This window comes from Cydia splendana, chromosome 11, assembly GCF_910591565.1.
Source record: "Cydia splendana chromosome 11, ilCydSple1.2, whole genome shotgun sequence".
In the NCBI taxonomy this organism is placed as follows: Eukaryota; Metazoa; Arthropoda; class Insecta; order Lepidoptera; family Tortricidae; genus Cydia; species Cydia splendana.
Window position 1 is genome coordinate 17665876 of NC_085970.1, and position 21699 is coordinate 17687574.

Genomic DNA, 21699 nt, shown 5'->3' on the forward strand with positions numbered 1-21699 from the left:
TTATATTTAAATGTATATTACCACTATACTACAGAACAAATAATGACAAATCTGAAGTGTAAGAACCTTTATTGGAAATCATTTAACGGTAGAAGTACAGGACAGAAGAGAGTAACAAAAAGAGAGCTACTGCAGTGTCGGAGCTGACGTGGTCACCGCTGTTACAGTGGTCCTGTAACAAATGTAGACATTTAAAAATACTCGAAAATAAAGCCTGGGGACCAGATGTCTCCAGATGGTCACTACTCACTGTTGTCCGCGCGGTAGCACGCCTTTTAAGAGGCATCCTATCCAGTCTACCTGCAGAACATGTACAATTGTACATACTGTCTGTCTGTCTCTACATACAGTAAAGCATTGGCACACAGTCTCAAGAATCTCAAGATGATCACTGTTGTCCGCGCGGCAGCACGCCTTATAAGAGGCAACCTACCCAGTCTACCCACAGAACACGTACATACGGTCTGTCTGCCTATAATTACAATAAAGCATTGACACACAGTCTCCAGATGGTCACTTTTGTCCGCGCGGCAGCACGCCTTTTAAGAGGCAACCTACCCAGTCTACCCACAGAACACGTACATACGGTCTGTCTGCCTATACTTACAGTGAAGCATTGGCACACCGTCTCTAGATGGTCACTATTGTCCGCGCGGCAGCACGCCTTTTAAGAGGCATCCTACCCAGTCTACCTAACCTATAGAACGCATAATTACAAATTTACAATAAAGCATTGGCACACAGTCTCCAGATGGTCACTTTTGTCCACGCGGCAGCACGCCGTTTACGGTGCATTCTACCAGTATACCCACAGAACGCGTACATTTACGGTCTGTCTGCCTGACTATATACGGTGGCTAAAAAATAATTGCATTCCCGTTGCCAGGGAGGTTTTGGGATTATACTGAGCAACTTTTACAATGGCACCAACCCCGAAATCGCGAATAACAATTTACCCTCCCATAGAAAATGGACCAGCCAAAATGTATGAAACTGCCAAATTTTTTTTTCGCGATTTCGAGGTTGGTCCCATAGTAAAAGTTGCTCAGTATAATTCCAAAACCTCCCTGGCAACGGGTATGCAGTTATTTCTTAGCCAACCTTTACGAGTATACATACAGTAAAGCGTTGGCACACAGTCTCTAGATGATCACTGTTGTCCGCGAGGCAGCATTGTCTTTTAACAGGCAACCTACCCAGTCTACCCACAGAACTCGTACATACGGTCTGTCTGCCTAAACTTACAGTGAAGCATTGGCACACAGTCTCTAGATGATCACTGCTGTCCGCGCGGCAGCACGCCTTTTCAGATGGCATCCAACCCACTCTACCCACTGAACCCGTACATATGGTCTGTCTGCGTATACTTACAGTGAAGCATTGGCACACCGTCTCCAGATGGTCACTTTTGTCCGCGCGGTAGCACGCCGTTTAAGGTGCATCCTACCAGCATACCCACAGAACGCGTACATACGGTCTGTCTGCCTGACTATACACGGTGGCTAAAAAATAACTACATTCCCGTTGCCAGGGAGGTTTTGGGATTATACTAAGCAACTTTTACTATGGATCAACCCCGAAATAACGAATAAAAATTTACCTTGACATAGAAAATGAACCAGCCAAAATGTATGGACCAACCAGATTTTTTTTTCGCGATTTCGATGTTGGTCCCATAGTTAAAGTTGCTCAGTATAATTCCAAAACCTCCCTGGCAACGGGAATGCAGTTATTTTTTTGCCATCCTGTATACTTACAGCAAAGCATTTGCACACAGTCTCCAGATGGTCACTGTTGTCCGCGCGGCAGCACGTCTTTTAAGAGGCAACCTACCCAGTCTACCCACAGAACACGTACATACAGTCTGTCTGCCTGTACTTACAGTGAAGCATTGGCACACGGTCTCTAGTTGATCACGCTGTCAGTAGAAACTATTCCCCGATTCTGGCCCCACCTCTCAGTGGTCACCGATCCTGACCCCAGGGCCGATCCACCGCCCCCGGTGAACCTAAAAAAAAAAAAAAAAAAAAAAACAAATAGCCCCCCATTTGAATTGATTGCGCTAGGTCTCAGCAGTGCCCGGCGCCTCCTTCAGGTACTTACGAAATACGCTAATTAAACAATACACCTTGCTCACCACGGTAACAATAGGCTTATCGACCCTTTTCTATTGTTCGATCTCGACTCGGGCGCGTTATTGTGTTACCGAGAATACTACCTGGACCCTTCACCCACCGACGTCTTCATTCATGCCTTCTTTATGTGTGTATTATACTGTAGGTGTTTGTGATAGGTATTAGCGATAGGTATTTGCAATAGGTATTACCGATAGGTATTTGCAAAAGGTACTTATTTGCGATTCATTATCTTATGATTTTACAACCTCTTGGAGCTATTTCGATTTATAAGGAATACAGTTCTAACCTAACCTAACCTAATTAGAATTTACACAAGTAATCCGTCGGTAGCCTAAACTAACCTAAACCTTCTTTTACCAAACCTAACTTGACCAAACCTAACTAAAATCAACCTAACTTCTCATTTCAAACTAACCTGCTTTCACCTAGTCTTCGTTCAAGTTATGTTTTAACCTAAATACCTAAACTTCTTACCTATCCAAACTAAAGCATCCTACATATCGTATACATACTTACCTATATTGTGCATATTGTATTGTGTTATTTTATTTAGTTTTACCTATTTCTAACTCATTATTTTTGTCTGCGATAAATGCAATTCTACTTGTTTCTTTGTATTATTAAAATAATAACGAGGCGTGTGAGGCATTTCTTGTGCACTTGTTTTCATTGTTATAACAGCTTAATTGCTTTATTGATAGACGTCTATTATATTTTATGCTGACAATGGATTATTATGTGGATATAATTTGAGTTTGAGTACAGGGAGCGTCTGTTTAGATGAACTTGTTGAGACATGTTACTTTGTATGATTTAAAAAAAATAACGAGACGTGTCAACTGGTTTCAACATGATTTAGTCTAATACGTCGGCATTTCTTGTGTGTTGGTATTCATTGTTATAACAGCATAATTGCTTTATTGGTAGACATCTATTATATTTTATACTGACAATGGATTTATTGTTTCCTATTATGCTTTTGAATTTGGGTTTTAGTAAAGAGAGCGTCTGTATTAGATGAACCTGTTGAGACATGATTTGAACGATACTGTATCCTGCTCACTATCACAGTATAAAAGCCGAAGAGAAATGGGTTTGAGTAAGTATTACTGTCGTGGCAGTCCTCTGTATCAGAGCTCCTTGTATCTACTGCAGTATATAGAAATATAGTGTTAATTCAACAGTGAAGTGTTTAAGTGTTTATAGAAAGACCCAACAATGGATGTAAGTATGTCTTTTATTACCGTAACTTACTTTGTTTTGTTTTCACTTGTGTTCTTTGTGTTTTAATTATCAAGATTGTAGACAGTGTGTAAATTATTGTTTTATATTGTTTCAGTTCACTGAAAATACTTTCAAGAACTATTACTACCCGGATGATAATAAAGACGAATCAAGCGATGAAGAGGGTACGCTTGGTCTCAAAGTTAAACAAGCCATCGCAAAGAAACGTTCAGGAAACAATATCGATAGCTTCTTTGAACGACCTAAAAAGCAGTCTAAAGTTGTGAAACGGTCTTCAAATGTGAGCAAAAGTTCACCAGACGGTGTTGCAAACTTGTCATCCGGACAAGACGACGGGGCCTATGCATCACATTTGATTAAAATCGAGATATATGATATGCATAAAATCAAAAACGTCCCACCCATGGAACACTGGAAGCATGCGGACTTCAGATTGAAATATTTTGCGTTGGAAGACGATTTGGAGCTACAAAATACGCGAAATATTATTTATAACATAACAAAGCAATTAGCTTCTAAGGACAGTAGTGTGAAATATTTTATAGATAATAAGAAACAGTGATAGTTATAATTATTAATGATAGTAGTAGCTTAATGATTGTGTTAACGTATTTCTCATTTTTTACCTCTCCTTAAGTACATTTTCCATGTAACAGATTATTTTTATTGTATCACATTACAACAAGTTTTAATTTAATACTTCTCATTTGTAAAGATTACAGTCCCCACTCTTAGAAATCTTATACCTGTAGTCAACTATTTAAATGAAAGAAAGCACTGTATGATTTCTCATTTCATAATGGACTCTTTGAGTTGTGATGTCTACGATATTGAACTTATCAGACTCTGTGAAGAAATAGAAGAAAATGAAGATCTATGCGAGGCTGCCCGTCTTGTGAGCCAACTACATCGAGAGGCGTAAGTAAAAGTGTTCCTGTTCATACATGTTTATAACTCTTAACCAGTACCTGTTTAACAAAGGATGGGTTCCTCCTAACTTGTTGTGACCAGAACTTATTGTTAGGATAAACGTGGGGTGGGAGAGTGCTGGTTATATAAGCGGGGTATCTCGAGTTCATATCATTCAGTGTTTTGGTGCCGTGCTTGTACTGTGATATCCTTTTCCATAATGGTGTTTACTTACTATCATATTGGTCTCACTTTGCCTCGTGATAAGATTGAGGAATTAAGTAAAGAATTTATTTTAGCATATTTTCATAGAAATATAAGAATGTGGTATATATCAAACAAATTACCTCACTCGTTACTGGAAGATTCTGATATTATACCGTATTATACACCATGTGATGGGCATATCAAAAATTCCAAGGGGAATACTCAGTCATCAGATGTGATTGATGGAGTTTTGATGATGCGGGCCTATTGTCAGCAGTGTCGAAAAGACTTACGTTAGTATATACAACCAACCGTTTTAGTAATTATTTTTATTTTATCTGACATTAAGATATTTATGTTTATTATGTATTGTTGTAGATCTTCTCAAATAGGACGGGGAGTAAAAAGGACAGCTGCAGTTTTGGAGACCGAAGAATTCTTGGTGAAGAAAAACCGTTCAGCAGCTGCTGAACCTGTAGCATCAACATCATCCGAACCAGTTCCCGATGTCATTGTGAGTACAAATAATAATCATGAAATTGAATGTTCTGTGTGTAATAAGTTTGTTTCTAAAAGATATTTTAAAAATCATTTAAATAGTAATCTTCACAAAAATAATGTTTTAAGGGCTGACATTGAATGGGTTAATGTTCAGTTAATTGAAAATGCTTTTAAGAATAGGGTGGCCACTTACAGAATACTATTAAATGAAAATGTTCACCAACCATTTACTCCCGAATCCATTTTACTAGGAAATAAAGATAAAATCTTTGCATTATTGGATCGTTCCCTCACAGATCACCATGCTTTAAAAGTAAACTTTATTTTGAATGCGGATTTTACTCAAGAGAGCAAACAAGTAAATAATACATTTGATTTCCAATTATGTAACAATGTAGTTGATGTTAGCAGCGACAAAGATGATATTTTCGAGTCAGTTGTTAAAGATATATTAACAAAATTATTTAACTTTGAGAGAAAAGACAGTGGATGGAGTTTAGTAAAATTTAACTATCTAGATGTCAATGTAAACAAATTTAATCCATTGCGTGGTTCTTCCTATATCGAATTACCACGTGATATTCAGAACAGAAAAGCAGTTATTAATGTAAAAAATAATGATCATGAATGTTTTAGATGGGCTGTATTGTCAGGCTTGTATCCACCTACAAGTCATCGTTCAAACACTACGAAATCGTATATAGCGCATAAAAATAAATTAAATTTTAGAAATTTAACTTTCCCACTTAAGGTTGGAGATATTCAGAAATTTGAAAAAATGAATGATATAAGTATAAACGTTTTTGGTTTTGAATACAATTCGAAAAGTAAAAAACATGACGTAGTAGGCCCATTACACTTAACAAAGTGCAAAAAAGCTACCCACTTAAATTTATTGTACATATCAAAAGACAGTAAGGGGCATTATTGCTATATCAAAAATTTATCTAGGTTAGTATCTAAACAATTATCAAATACACAGCATGCTGCACATATTTGTGATGGTTGTTTGTCGAACTTTACAACTCGCGACAATTTAATGAATCATCAAAGAAACGATTGTTTCCATGTTTGTACACATTTACCTTCAGAACAGGATAAAAAGAAAAACTGGTTCAATGAAAACGTTTCCTCCAATATACTTACTTTCGATAATTATGAACGTAAATTAAGGGTACCTTTTGTTATTTATGCTGATTTCGAGGCCTTTCTAAACCCGATTCAAACAGTTACAATTAATCCTACTACATCCTCAACAACAAATGTACAAAAACATGAGGTATATAGTTTTGGATACTACATTAAATGTTCTTATAATGATAAATTGTCAGTGTACAGAACATATAAAGGCAAAAATTGCACCCAGGAATTTATGAAGTATATGGAACAAGACTTAAAGGCCATTTGTAGGAGAAATACTTTTGTAAAAACTCCATTGCCTTTATCTAATGCAAATAATGTGCATATTGCTCAGAGTAGTACATGTTATATTTGTGATAAAAATTTAAACGAGGATTCAGTCATTTCCTATAATTACCATACTGGTCTTTATGAAGGAGTGGCACATAAATTTTGTTCTGAAAAATACAGGGCACCTAATTTTGTACCTGTATTTTTCCATAATTTGTGTAACTATGATAGTCATTTTATAGTGCATGGGCTTGGTTTGGCGGAAGGCGACATTGAACTGATTCCAGAGAACAAAGAGAAATACATTTCATTTTCTAAGAGCTTACAAATAAATAATCGCACAATTAAATTGAGATTTGTCGATTCACTTAAATTTATGTCCAGTAGTCTTGACAAATTGGCAAAAAACTTGTTGCCTGAACAATTTCATGAATTAAAATTGAATTTTTCATGCGAGGAGGATTTTAAACGCTTATTACGAAAGGGTGTCTATCCCTATGAACACATGTCATCATACGATTCTTTAAACTTAACAGCTCTTCCCTCTAAAGATGATTTCTTTAGTTCCTTGTCTGATAGTCACATCTCAGAAGAGGATTATGATCACGCAAAAGATGTTTGGTCTCATTTTCAATGCAAAAATATGGGTGATTATTCTGATTTATATTTAAAAACTGATGTTCTATTACTAACTGATATATTTGAAAATTTTAGAAACCTTTGTCTTAAGACCTATGGATTAGACCCCGCTCATTATTATACTGCTCCGGGATTAAGTTGGGATGCAATGTTAAGAACTACAAAAATAAAACTAGAACTCCTAACTGATATCGATAAAATAGCTTTTATATCAAAAAATATTCGAGGTGGCATATCACAATGTAGTAATAGATACGCGAAGGCTAATAATATTTTTTTGGAAGATTATAATCAAAATATCCCATCGTCATTTCTTATGTACTTTGATGCAAATAACCTTTACGGGTGGGCTATGTCTCAATGTCTTCCTACCGGTAAATTTGAATGGGTAAATACAGATACTGACTTTAATATATCTGATGACGCTGATCATGGCTTAATTTTAGAAGTTGATCTCGAATACCCTAACGAGTTGCATGACTCTCATTCAGATTTGCCATTTTGTCCTGAAAACGTTTGTTTGGGTAATTCCAAAGAAAAAAAATTAATTCCTAATTTAAATAAAAAAACGAATTATGTCATTCATTATAGAAATCTAAAACAGTGTTTGAAGAATGGTTTGAAATTGAGTAAAATCCATCGCATTCTTAAATTTCAGCAGTCTATGTGGTTAAAAAGTTACATAGATTTGAACACCCACATGCGATCACAGGCATCATCCGATTTTGAAAAAGATTTCTTTAAACTAATGAATAATTCAGTGTTCGGTAAAACCATGGAAAATGTTGCAAAACGCGTAAATGTCAAATTATTAAATCACTGGGAAAATCGAGGAAAAACGCAGGGGGTTCAATCTTTGATAGCGAAACCTGAGTTCCATAGTTTATCCATATTCTCTGAGAATTTAGTGGCCGTTCAATTGAATAAAACTAAAATATTTTATAATAAACCGATTTATCTGGGATTTTGCGTATTAGATATATCGAAAACTTTGATGTATGACTTTCACTACAGCTACATGAAAACCAAATATCCAGACAACCTTAAGCTTCTTTATACAGATACTGATAGCTTAGTATATCAAATTTTCACGGAAAATTATTACGCAGATATAAAATCAGATCTTAATTTATATTTTGATACATCTGACTATCCTCCTAACAATAAATATGATTTGCCGTTAATAAATAAAAAGCGATTACGGTTTTTCAAAGATGAAAATAATGGTAGAATTTTCAAAGAGTTCGTAGGTCTGAGATCTAAAATGTATACCTTAGATGTTGAAAAATATGACGAGAATGATGAGAAAACTGAAAAATACGGTGTTTTATCAAAAGCCAAAGGAGTCAATAAATGTGTTACAAAAAAATTTACTCTTGACAATTACAAAACGTGTTTATTTAATAAAAATTTGCAACGCGCTCAAATGCTAAGATTTAAGTCTATAAAACATATAATATTCACTCAAAAAATAAATAAAATATCATTATCGCATGAAGATACAAAACGGTACTTATTAGAAAACTCTTCTGACACTCTAGCGTGGGGTCATTATAAAATACCGCAATAATGAAAAAGTTTCAAAGTTGTAATATAATCACACAGAACATTCGAATTCCAAATTATTGTTTGTACATTGTATATTTTTAAGGTATTACTTGTAAACATGTAAAAAATGTATGAATTTTATTTTATTGTATCTTTTAAGGTATTTTGTAAATATGAAACAAAAAAATAATGTTAAAAGTGTGATCATAAATAATAAAAAAAAATTTACGTAATCATTTTGTTTTGTTTTTTTGTCTACTATATCTGAGTTGTTTAAATAGTAATCATCTTTCTGAATATTACCATTTAAAGTCCATCCGTTAACATATCAACACTCACCCACACACATACACACATACACATAGATTACGATATTTAATAATGATTCACTTTTATCATCCTTTCACCACCATTGTCGCAGGTCCTAGTGGGTGTGGTAAAACGCAATTTGTTACAAACTTTTTGAATAACTCCAAAGAGATATGTAATGTTGAATTTGATGAAATTATTTGGTGTTATGATGAAATGCAACCTCTCTACAATCTGGAAAATGTAAATTATAGTCAAGGAATACCAGATTTTTCAATTTTTGATGGGAAGAAACCTAAACTTCTTATTATAGATGATTTGATGAGAGAATCAGATGGACGAATCGTTGACATTTTTACGAAAGGTAGTCATCATAGAAACTTAAGTGTTTTTTATATTACACAAAACGTATTTCATCAAGGTAGAGGTCAACGTGATATTTCATTGAATACAAGCTACATTGTATTTTTTAAAAATCCCAGGGATAAAACTCAAATACGCTACCTGTCACGACAAGTTTACCCAGAAAACTCAAAGTTTGTGGACGAAGCCTACAAAGATGCTACAAAGGAGGCTCATGGTTACCTCATGATTGACCTGAAACAAAATACAAATGACATATGCCGTTTTAAAACAAAAATATTTCCGTTTGATGGGCATTGCACAGTGTATGTACCTAAAAAGGGGTTTAAATATGATAAAAATCACCATATTTTAGTCAGTTCTACATGATGCATGCAAGAGTAAACACATATAAACATTTACTTGAAGCATTGCAGTTGCTTAAACCCAAATATCGTACTGCATTACTTAAATCTTGTGACGATGAAGAGATCAACATTATTTGTGAGTGCATTTATAACGTCCTAAATGGGAAAATTCCATTAGAAAAAAAAGAAAAGACGAAACTAAAAAAATATAAAGATATGGTTTAATAGCGGCGGCATATCACACCTTATTTTCTGGAACTGGTATTCATTTTCACAACGAAGGTAATGGAATAAGTAGAACAGATTATGGTGGAGGATATTGTTTGTTATGTTTTGATTTAACCCCTGATTTATCTGCTAGTTCAACTTCACACTGGAATCTTGTTAGACATGGAAGTGTTCGGATAGAAGTACGCTTTGATTCGGCTCTAACTAGCACCATTAATTGTATCGTGTATGCAGAATTTGACAACATTATTGAAATAAACAAAAACCGTGATGTATCTGTAGATTATAATAGTTGAAAAACATAATTATATAAATACAATGTTTTCTTTCGTTTACTTTATTTTGTTGTAGTCATTGTTTGCAGCATCATCAAGATATAAATTGTTATTAATTAAATAATTATGGATACTAATGAGATTCAATTTTGTATGAAGAAATTAAACCCACTTTTTGAATCAAATGTTTTTGCTGCTAACAAAATACCTATTTGGGTCGATCTACCTGTCTTTATTGTTAGTAATTTGGACCCTGACACGAAACCAGGCTCCCACTGGGTTGCCATACACATTGATGTTACTGGTATAGGAGAATATTTTGATTCCTTCGGACGGAAACCTTCAGGTTACCATAACTTATTTTTAAAAAGAAACACCAGACAGTGGTTTTATAACAATAAACCTCTTCAAAACCATTTTACTTCAGTTTGTGGTGAATATTGTCTAGTTTATTTGTATTTTAAATATCATGGAAAAACTATGACAGATATGCTAAGTTTGTTTTCTGATAATTCTGTATGTAATGACCTTATATTAAGGAATATGTTTAAAACATTTTTTGTGAAATAAAATAATACGTGTACTTAAATAAGATTTTTTATTTTTTCATATAATACAAAGACCTTTTAAACCACACATTTTTTTTTTTAATTTTATTATTTACAAAATATTTCTTAACATTCTTTGTTACTTAAAAAACGAGACGACACAAAAAAATCTGTTACATGGAAAATGTACTTAAGGAGAGGTAAAAAATGAGAAATACGTTAACACAATCATTAAGCTACTACTATCATTAATAATTATAACTATCACTGTTTCTTATTATCTATAAAATATTTCACACTACTGTCCTTAGAAGCTAATTGCTTTGTTATGTTATAAATAATATTTCGCGTATTTTGTAGCTCCAAATCGTCTTCCAACGCAAAATATTTCAATCTGAAGTCCGCATGCTTCCAGTGTTCCATGGGTGGGACGTTTTTGATTTTATGCATATCATATATCTCGATTTTAATCAAATGTGATGCATAGGCCCCGTCGTCTTGTCCGGATGACAAGTTTGCAACACCGTCTGGTGAACTTTTGCTCACATTTGAAGACCGTTTCACAACTTTAGACTGCTTTTTAGGTCGTTCAAAGAAGCTATCGATATTGTTTCCTGAACGTTTCTTTGCGATGGCTTGTTTAACTTTTAGACCAAGCGTACCCTCTTCATCGCTTGATTCGTCTTTATTATCATCCGGGTAGTAATAGTTCTTGAAAGTATTTTCAGTGAACTGAAACAATATAAAACAATAATTTACACACTGTCTACAATCTTGATAATTAAAACACAAAGAACACAAGTGAAAACAAAACAAAGTAAGTTACGGTAATAAAAGACATACTTACATCCATTGTTGGGTCTTTCTATAAACACTTAAACACTTCACTGTTGAATTAACACTATATTTCTATATACTGCAGTAGATACAAGGAGCTCTGATACAGAGGACTGCCACGACAGTAATACTTACTCAAACCCATTTCTCTTCGGCTTTTATACTGTGATAGTGAGCAGGATACAGTATCGTTCAAATCATGTCTCAACAGGTTCATCTAATACAGACGCTCTCTTTACTAAAACCCAAATTCAAAAGCATAATAGGAAACAATAAATCCATTGTCAGTATAAAATATAATAGATGTCTACCAATAAAGCAATTATGCTGTTATAACAATGAATACCAACACACAAGAAATGCCGACGTATTAGACTAAATCATGTTGAAACCAGTTGACACGTCTCGTTATTTTTTTTAAATCATACAAAGTAACATGTCTCAACAAGTTCATCTAAACAGACGCTCCCTGTACTCAAACTCAAATTATATCCACATAATAATCCATTGTCAGCATAAAATATAATAGACGTCTATCAATAAAGCAATTAAGCTGTTATAACAATGAAAACAAGTGCACAAGAAATGCCTCACACGCCTCGTTATTATTTTAATAATACAAAGAAACAAGTAGAATTGCATTTATCGCAGACAAAAATAATGAGTTAGAAATAGGTAAAACTAAATAAAATAACACAATACAATATGCACAATATAGGTAAGTATGTATACGATATGTAGGATGCTTTAGTTTGGATAGGTAAGAAGTTTAGGTATTTAGGTTAAAACATAACTTGAACGAAGACTAGGTGAAAGCAGGTTAGTTTGAAATGAGAAGTTAGGTTGATTTTAGTTAGGTTTGGTCAAGTTAGGTTTGGTAAAAGAAGGTTTAGGTTAGTTTAGGCTACCGACGGATTACTTGTGTAAATTCTAATTAGGTTAGGTTAGGTTAGAACTGTATTCCTTATAAATCGAAATAGCTCCAAGAGGTTGTAAGATCATAAGATAATGAATCGCAAATAAGTACCTTTTGCAAATACCTATCGGTAATACCTATTGCAAATACCTATCGCTAATACCTATCACAAACACCTACAGTATAATACACACATAAAGAAGGCATGAATGAAGACGTCGGTGGGTGAAGGGTCCAGGTAGTATTCTCGGTAACACAATAACGCGCCCGAGTCGAGATCGAACAATAGAAAAGGGTCGATAAGCCTATTGTTACCGTGGTGAGCAAGGTGTATTGTTTAATTAGCGTATTTCGTAAGTACCTGAAGGAGGCGCCGGGCACTGCTGAGACCTAGCGCAATCAATTCAAATGGGGGGCTTTTTTTTTTTTTTTTTTTTTTTTTTTTTTTTTTTTTTTTTTTTTTTTAGGTTCACCGGGGGCGGTGGATCGGCCCTGGGGTCAGGATCGGTGACCACTGAGAGGTGGGGCCAGAATCGGGGAATAGTTTCTACTGCTGTCCGCGTGGTAGCACACCGCTTAAGAGGCATCCCACCCAGTCTACCCATAGAACTCGTACATACGGTCTGTCTGCTTAAACTTACAGTGAAGCATTGGCACACCGTCTCTAGATGGTCACTATTGTCCGCGCGGTAGCACGGCTTTTCAGAAGGCATCCAACCGCAGCCCCGAGTTATGCGCACATCATTCTCGCGCCGCGTGTGGTAAACTGAAACGGATACATTTACATACATACTGGTATATTTATTTTATATGTTTATATATATGTATAATAAACCTATATAACTTTATTTATTTACTGAAGATATATATCGTTTAAGAATCTTAATTTATTTTTTAAGGCACTTTAGTCCAAATCTTTTGTTAAACTTATTACCTATATGCTGAAAAATTTTTTTTATTTAAGAAAAAAATATTCTCATCCGAACTCAATGAGGTTGCGTTGTTTTATCACCTTAGTTCCTAAAGTTATTTCCGGTCTACAATTTATATACATCATCAGATCTGAGGCCTACCGCGAACCACGTTCGACGTGTTGCCTGTCTGTCGCACTTGTAAATTCGTACGTAATACGTGTGATAGCATACTTTACATACTTTAGAAAGCAAACCTGGCCACGATTTATTTCTTAGACTACAATTTTAAAATTTATAACTCTTTAGTAACTCACTGGTCTGCACGATCTTCCGGCAAAAGAATTTCACTGAGATGGGCTGCGGGATGGCGGCTGCGCAGTCCACGGCCGGTATGATGCGTCCGCGGATCTGTTATATGGGTCAAACACATTAAAAAAAACTTCTGTGGACAATACAATAAAAGTTAACGACTTTAGTACATATACAGGGGCCTTATTCGACATTCAACTTTTGACGTCGCATGTTGAACTTCATTTGAATCTGAATCATTACTTGTCAACATTTGACATTAGCAATCCACAGTTAGGTGACAACAAAAACCAAACCATTATAAACTTAAAGTAATAATAAAACAAAGTTGTTTTTTGTTAAATGATTGGTTGTACCAAATGAACTATCCGCACTTGATGAACTTCATATGAACTTCAACAGTTGAATTGAAAATGACGCGAAATCTGACAGTTGTACATGTCGAATAGGGGCCCAGGACGATCAATCCAAATGGGTCGTCTGGAGGAGTCAGAAACTATTGAGAGATAGCGAAATTTGGTCCTTATACTTTCAGGACCAATTATACAAACAAACACCTACTACACGCGATTACATCAAGAAGAAAACCAGGTTCGATTCCCGGTTATGTATGAGGGATTAATAAAAATTGAGCGCCATTATTATTAAATCTAAAATCGAACCCATGGTTCGTAAGAACAGATTTCGCTCTCTCATAGTTTCTGACTTCTCCATACTGACCCATTTGGATTGATCGCCCTGTATATTCCATTTTTATTATTTGAGTCTCAATTCTGTAAAAATGTATAGCGTCTGTAAGGGTGCTGCGTAAAACATATAGCTTTAGATTCTCTTAACTTTGCGACGTCTACAGGAAAGACGCGAATTACATTTAAGGGGTTATATGGCTAATTCCGTCATATGGCCTATTCCGTCCACTAGCGTTTTTTTTTCGTACAACGAACAAAATTGATAATTTCATCGACAAAGCACGGGAGGGTGGTAAAGTAGAACAATATGTACTGTAAAGAAATGTAACGCTGTTGGATTGTTGGACGGACTAGGCCCTATGACGGAATTAGCCACATAGACCTAATAGTCGAATAGGGCTGTTGAAAGAGGTGACTACCTATATATAGTATACATACCTCTTCTTCTATCTCGTTAGGGTCGAGACAGGCGCTGTTATTGGCGCTATTGCAGTAGTAGCATTGGATTGCGGACGCTGAAATATATTTATTACCACATCATTAACTTATTCAACTATATATCATCACACTAGGATGACTCACGTTAGACCGGGCCGTGTCCGGGCCGGAGCTTACGGAGCTTACTTTTCTATGACATGACAGGCGATCACGTGATGCTTTCCATAGAAAACTATGCGCCGGAAGGTCCGGTCCGGACACGGCCCGGTCTAACGTGAGTCACCAGGTATTGAAAACGTCGCGTTACACATACTCGTATAATATATGTCGGCGGGCGATCGTAAAATCAGGCAGACCATGAAATTCCTAGAAATATCGTGAATCGTGAAAATCATTGTCTCGGTTCCTGATCGGTCTCAGCACTTTGTGCTTGAAAATTTAAAATATTTCGCGCGACAGTAAATCGTTTATTGATAGGATGGCTCACAAGTTAACTGTGTTGTTGTTAGTTCCGACGAAAATATACTCACATTTATACACTAATGATAATAACACTACGAGCACGGCGATTGCAGAAGTTTTGGACTGCATTTTGGTCGAAATCTGTAATACATAAGTAATAAAGTTGTAAAAAGACCCGTCATATAAAGTAAGGTTTATACTAGACACTAAATATTTTATTTCTTTTATTAGGATTTTCTTTAATACCTACCCCTAATCATCCATCAAGAAATATCAAGTTAAGAACTCACATTAAAAAAGTAAAAACTGTAAGTACCCTTAATTTAGTTAAATTATTTAATCCATTGGTAAATCCTGTTAAGGTTACTTCTTTTACCCCGAAATTTACTTCTTAAAAGGACATCCTTTAACATTTTTGTCAGTTGTAAGTGTAAGTTGCATTTCTAGTACCTACCGGTTGAGGTTGTCAGAGAGGCTAACATAGATTGAAGCTGCCATTGACTTGATATAAAGTCAGTAAATTTCGTTCCACACGCCACGACTTGGTATGTAGTAATACCGTAAAATGGGGTGAGTAGGGTCAAAACTGAAATTCAAACCTCGATAACATTTTATTTTTACATATGAAAACTGAATGGTGTATATAAGTGTTCCGGATGTTTGTATTTTAGATTTAATTTTATTTTGGGTAGTTCCATTTCATAACTTTGACGATAAAGAGGAAAACCCACCTCACCCCGTAGTGCCTCGTATTTAGGGTGAGAGGGGTTTGCATACAAAGGTGATTTTGGAAGATTGTTGGATCGATTTTTTTTTATTATGCGTATTACTATAGCTCCATTTTAAATTGGAATACATTATTTTTGTAGCAGTAGCCTTAAAATCCCTTCTCACCCCTCTCTCAAACCTTCTCTCCCCATTCATATCCCACCTCTCCCCGCGAAACCTACTCACCCCGTTTTACGGTACGGCTTGTCTACGTGCAATTTTTGACATGGCGTTGTTGACACTTTATTACTTCATTGACGAAAAGGTTAAAGATTAGCAGTTCTAATTAATCTGTAGGTTTGCATATCCTCATTAAGGGCCGGCACAGACGGACTGCAACGCGGAGGTAATTTATATGGGAACTGCACGCTGACTGCACAGTTTTCATACAAATTGTAGTCGGGTTGCAGTCCGTGTGTGCCGACCCTAAAATTAACTTTAGCACGATGTAATCAATCTGTTTCAATTGTGATTTCAAATATACAGGGTGATTCAGGAGACGTGAGCAGGACTAACACTGCGCATATCGTTAATTATAAGCAACTGTTTCGTATCAGTATTAGTGAGGTTAACGTTAATTTTCTAGTCGTGTTGAAAAAAAAAGTTATTAATTTTTTTACGACATGCATGGTCACCCTAAAATTAGAATACTAAACTACCGATATACTGTGTCAAATTGAATGTCATCACTGTCATCACGGTCTGGTTACTTTTGAAAACTCGCATCTCACTCAAGTTTGACAGTTTATTTTCTTCGTAATCAAAATGCCATTACGGTTAAAGAGGTTTAATGTTTATTAATTAGGTCCTGTAGGGTGACCATGATTGTTGAGAATTAAATTTACTCTCACCAAAAAATTAAAAAATAGGAAAAAGTGTGGTTGTTTCTCCTAAATACGACGGTGATCGATCAATTATCAGTTACTGAGTGTGCAGGATTAGTCCTGCTCACGTCTCATGAATCATTCTGTATATTTGACTATATATCTGGGTGCATTTCAAAAATATAATGGAATTATAAACACAAAACATCCATTAGGTATATGATAAAATATGTATTTATGTGTCTGTACCCATTTGGTAGTTAATGAATTCATTCTAAGATTCATGGCCCAGAAACAGATTAGTGGTCCGATTATGACCACTAAGCATAATTTACACATTAAAGCCTCTTAATAGACACTGAAGACGATTGTCCTTGCTCCCTAATGCTAAGGTCGCTGTGGGGATGTTTGGCCGGTTGTGTTGGTTTTATCAGAACTCAAGTTATTTATTTATTCGTATGGCATTTACAGAGTCGCTAATTATCAATTACAATATTTACAATACGATATCTAAATTCTTCACCCATTGGGCAGCGTGTGCATTAGGCGAGTGAAGATCTAGGGCCTCTCCGACAAATTGCCGTATCGGGCAACTATGTATAATGTGGTTTATAGTCTGTACTGGGGCCCCGCAGTCGCATGCTGGTGAGTCTCGCCAACCACACTTAAACAGGTAGTCCGCACAGCGTCCATGTTCGGTGCGGAGTCTGATTAGTTGGCACCATTCCTTCCTCAACTACGGTTACCATCAGTTTGTCACTGACATAAACGCCGTCGAGAACGTAATTTACTTTCTATACATCTCTCTCGCACTCGCATACGCATACGCATACGCATAGTGCAAACGGGATGTATAGATGTATAGAAAGTAAATTACGTTCTCGACGGCGTTTATGTCAGTGACAAACTGATGGTAACCGTACTGAACTCAAGTACCCCTAGTGTAAATCTCATTCGAAAGCGTGACGTGACGTACGGTCATTTTGTATGGGATTTTGAGTTTCCAAAACGTCCCGCTTGGCGCGCTGTTCAAAATTCCATAGACATAACACAAACGCGAACGCTTGTCACGATATCGAATGAAATTTACACTAGGTGTTCAGAACTCAGTACTCTCCGTATTCTTATAATATCAGAAACTGTAGCGGTATCATGGTCGCATTTTTATCACCTGTCATGCCATGCGTCACTTTCGCACTTACATATTTGTTAGAACGTGACAGGCATGGTGACAAATGATAAAGAGCCGACCATATTAGCCCTACTGGATTAGACTTTACGAGTATTTACTCGGAAAGTTTATCAACAAAACAAATAGCGATTATATTATGGGTGCTACAAGAATCCTTTTATCCCAAATGATTAATTAAAGAATTTAGAGAGTTACTGTACCTATTCTAATAAGATATTTTATTAATTAGACTTTGCAACATAATGATGGGGCAGGTAGGGACCTTAATGCCAGTCTTATAATGAGTTCCTTTGGATACCTTTCTAACTGTATCATCAGATCAGCATGTTAATACATTGACAACGGAAATAAGGATGTTCACTTAATTTTAAGGGGCTACCCCACGCCAATGACCTTCGATCTGGAACCCTTAGTTTTCTAATATTTTTTGTAGCTTATTATATTAACAGCAACGGCTTTAAGCAATATAGTATCCCATATTTACTTCAAAGTTCATTGTCTTCGAGATATTTGGCAATAAAGTTGAACAATTTTAGGCTAAAAAACTGGTTTTCTGGCCATAACTTTTGTGTTAAGTAATTAGTTTAAAATTAAAACCCTGGACACGTTTTTCGAGACGTCAAAGACGAACCCAAATATGTAGATTTCGTACATGTAAGATCCTTCACTGCAAACTAGATACGAAAAAAGTGTTTTTTTAGACAATGTTTAAAAAATTTATAAAAAAATAAGTATTCATTTCTTTCAAAATCCGGTGGACAAAACCGGAGATAAAAGATTGAAAAACCGATAACCGTTTGTCTTATAATTCTAACTGTAGTGCAAAAAAAGGAGATACGGTACGATTCAAAACTTGTCAAAAATCGATGAAAACCTCGGGTAGCCCCTTAAGTCAATCCGACACTGTAAAGTGGTTCAAATTTAAGTTACAAGATTTGAATAAAATGTATAGGTAAAGGAACTAAATTCGGAATGAAGTAAATACGTGTAAAATCAGATTGCTATTGATCTTTAAACAATACAACAATTTTTAAGTTATTATTGTTACACACACACACACTTTATCACATGTAATTTATATTCAACCTACACATAAGCTTGCACAAAATATTTCAATGTCTATTTTACAAAATAATCATACTCTTGTGTTTTATTAATTAAACAAAGAGCACTTACTTTATTAATATTGGAACAACTACTAAGTTCACTGGTCGACACAACACAACACAGTGGTCGTGGGTTCACTGTTTCGCAAATACTTACATACTTACGCTTCGCACAGTCGACCGCACCTTCTTGATACTTGATATTATTAATCAATATTTTAGAAATGTGCCTTGGTATTGGTAATTTGGTATACCATTTTAAAATTATAATTTTTTTTCACTAGCCATACTCTGCATACTAAACAACTTTTAGTATGGGACCAATGCGGAAATCGCGTAATTTTTTTTTTTACACCATTAATTTTTAATAATACATGATAGTACAAATGACGGACTTAATGCCGTAAGACATTCTCTACCAGTCAAGTCTACAAATTCAAAATGTTTAAAAAATGTCTAGTAATTAGAGACAGCTGGGTGCGTAGCCAACGTGCCAATCGTTTACGCTCCGTAGCGAACGAAACGCAATTGTCACTGTCGCACTAATAAGGAAGAGTGATAGAGAGATGACTACGCTACTCTATGGTGCGTAAACGATTGGCACGTTGGCTAGGCATCCTGCAGACACATTTTCATTTACAATGTGCTCAGTATGTTTGGTTGAGCTACAAAGTCACATGTTATTGTCTCTTATCACTAACCTTTGACATCCCCAAACCGTGACAAGTGGGTTATTTGAACCGACTATCACGATACTTGTCTACAACTGTCAGTGATAAAGTGTAATACTTATTTCACTTCGTAGGTTGTTGTTAAATTTGCTAGTTGCATCTCTTATCTCAATGTCAACCGAAAGTGATGAGACGCAATACCACAGAATAATTAATAGTACTGCCGTACAGAAAGGAAACTTCCTACAAAAACGAAGTTTGACAGCGGTTCAGGGTCGAATCATGCTGTCCCTTTCTAATATATGTCACTATCCCTTTCGGTTATTTAGGGTTGTCAAAATTCAAGCCATTATCTTATCTGTGGTCGTGCACGCAAAGGGACGTCAAGTTGTGTCAACCCTAATAATTGCTCGGAGCAATGCTGAGCCGAGCGGAGCCGAGTTTGGGCGAAGTCCGGAGTTTCGCACCCCTGGCAATACAACAACAACGAAGTGTGTTACAAATATTACAAATTTACAATACAATATAATGTTATCAAACGAACTTTTTTCTAAAATGCCCGTCAGTATTTCAGCCATAACTATTATTAAACTATAAACAATTAATATAGGTACTTAGTTTTCTTAATTACATAAGCACCAATTTTTATAACAAATGGTTTTATTCAAAAATATAAATTCTTTTAATCTGCTTGGTTTTCCTTTATTTCAAGACATCAACACTTTTAATTTATCTTTATTTAATGATGCCATATTGATCAAAAACCACGCTGCCATTTTGGACCAAATCCATTTGAGCGCCCAGTTGTTTTGTACACAAAAATGCAACTCAAAAAACCATTAGTAAGGAGTAAGGATAAAACTCAATACTTCGTCCAGTTTTAATGTGGATAATTGTTGTTGTAGTTCCTCAGTAATTACGTAAACAGAATCCCATTCCTTGTCACCTGATACAGGTTGTAGGGCTTCAGTCCAGGATTCCAGTGCACTAACACTTGATACTTTACTACATTCATTAGTATAGCCGGTCCAAACAAGTTTGTCACTACAAAAAGGCGCTAAATTCCAATTTTCTATGTGACGATAACCCTTGGCGCCAATATTTTTAGAATTTGCCGCTTTTTCCTACTGACGGAAATGGCTTGACAAACTTTTTTTTATTGATATAATAACATGGAAATACAAACAATATGTACACCATATATAGAGTTCGACCAAGAAAAGTCTGCAAGAATTTTGATAGCCCACGTAGTGCAAGTGTTATTTTAAACGTCAAACTCCTATGAAATTATGACGTATAAATAACACTTGCACTGCGTGTGCTTTCAAAATCGCTGCAGACTTTTCTTAAGTTGGCTATACTGCGGAACATTTTGTTGGCGATGAGATCGCTCGTTTTATACAGCAAAAGCATAACTATTTTGTGCATATTCCTTGCTCCGCCTAAGTTGATTAATAATCCTTCGTTAACGATGGATTTTTATGAACAAAATATTTTCTATAAACTTTAATCAGTTATTAAAATGAGATTAATAATAATTTAAACATTCTAACACTTTATTACATAAATAATGCTTACCTAGTTTGTCAATGGAGCATAGGTATAGGTATTGCCTTTATTATGACACCAACAAAAGAAATGTTTTTTGAAATCTTACTTTTACCGACAATATTGGTTTGCTAGACTATAATACATACTACCGTCTGTGATATCTTGAAAACATACGCCTTATTTTACTATTAAAATATTGACACGTCAAGCTATTATATAGTTTTTTGTAGGTATTTTTTATTTTATTTTCGCGAAGACTTTCTGTGAAATTGCAAAAGTAACAATCGTATGCTAAAACTTTTGCAAACAGTTCGCAGTTTGCAAACAGGTAGGTGTATCTCATCGTCGACAAGTT

The 21699-nt window shown here is 35.4% G+C and overlaps 1 protein-coding gene across 1 annotated transcript; it reads right to left on the bottom strand.

Annotated features, from left to right (window-relative positions):
• Positions 1-82: 82 nt before the first annotated feature.
• On the bottom strand, positions 83-19239 carry LOC134795074 (uncharacterized). The gene is made up of 6 exons (XM_063766910.1): positions 19193-19239; positions 15301-15373; positions 14771-14847; positions 13649-13742; positions 13062-13186; positions 83-172 (listed from the first exon to the last, which is right to left on the bottom strand). The coding sequence occupies exons 2-6, from the start codon at positions 15359-15361 to the stop codon at positions 83-85; spliced, it is 447 nt and encodes a 148-aa protein (XP_063622980.1). The 5' UTR covers positions 15362-15373; positions 19193-19239.
• Between the last annotated feature and the right edge of the window lie 2460 nt (positions 19240-21699).

Coding starts and splice junctions, on each gene's coding strand:
- LOC134795074 (XM_063766910.1), bottom strand. CDS start 15,361: ATGCAGTCCAAAACTTCTGCAATCGCCGTGCTCGTAGTGTTATTATCA. Junction 13,187..13,648: donor CCGGAAGATCGTGCAGACCA/GTGAGTTACTAA, acceptor TATCCGTTTCAG/TTTACCACACGCGGCGCGAG. Junction 173..13,061: donor CGGTGTGCCAATGCTTCACT/GTAAGTTTAAGC, acceptor CATTTGTTACAG/GACCACTGTAACAGCGGTGA.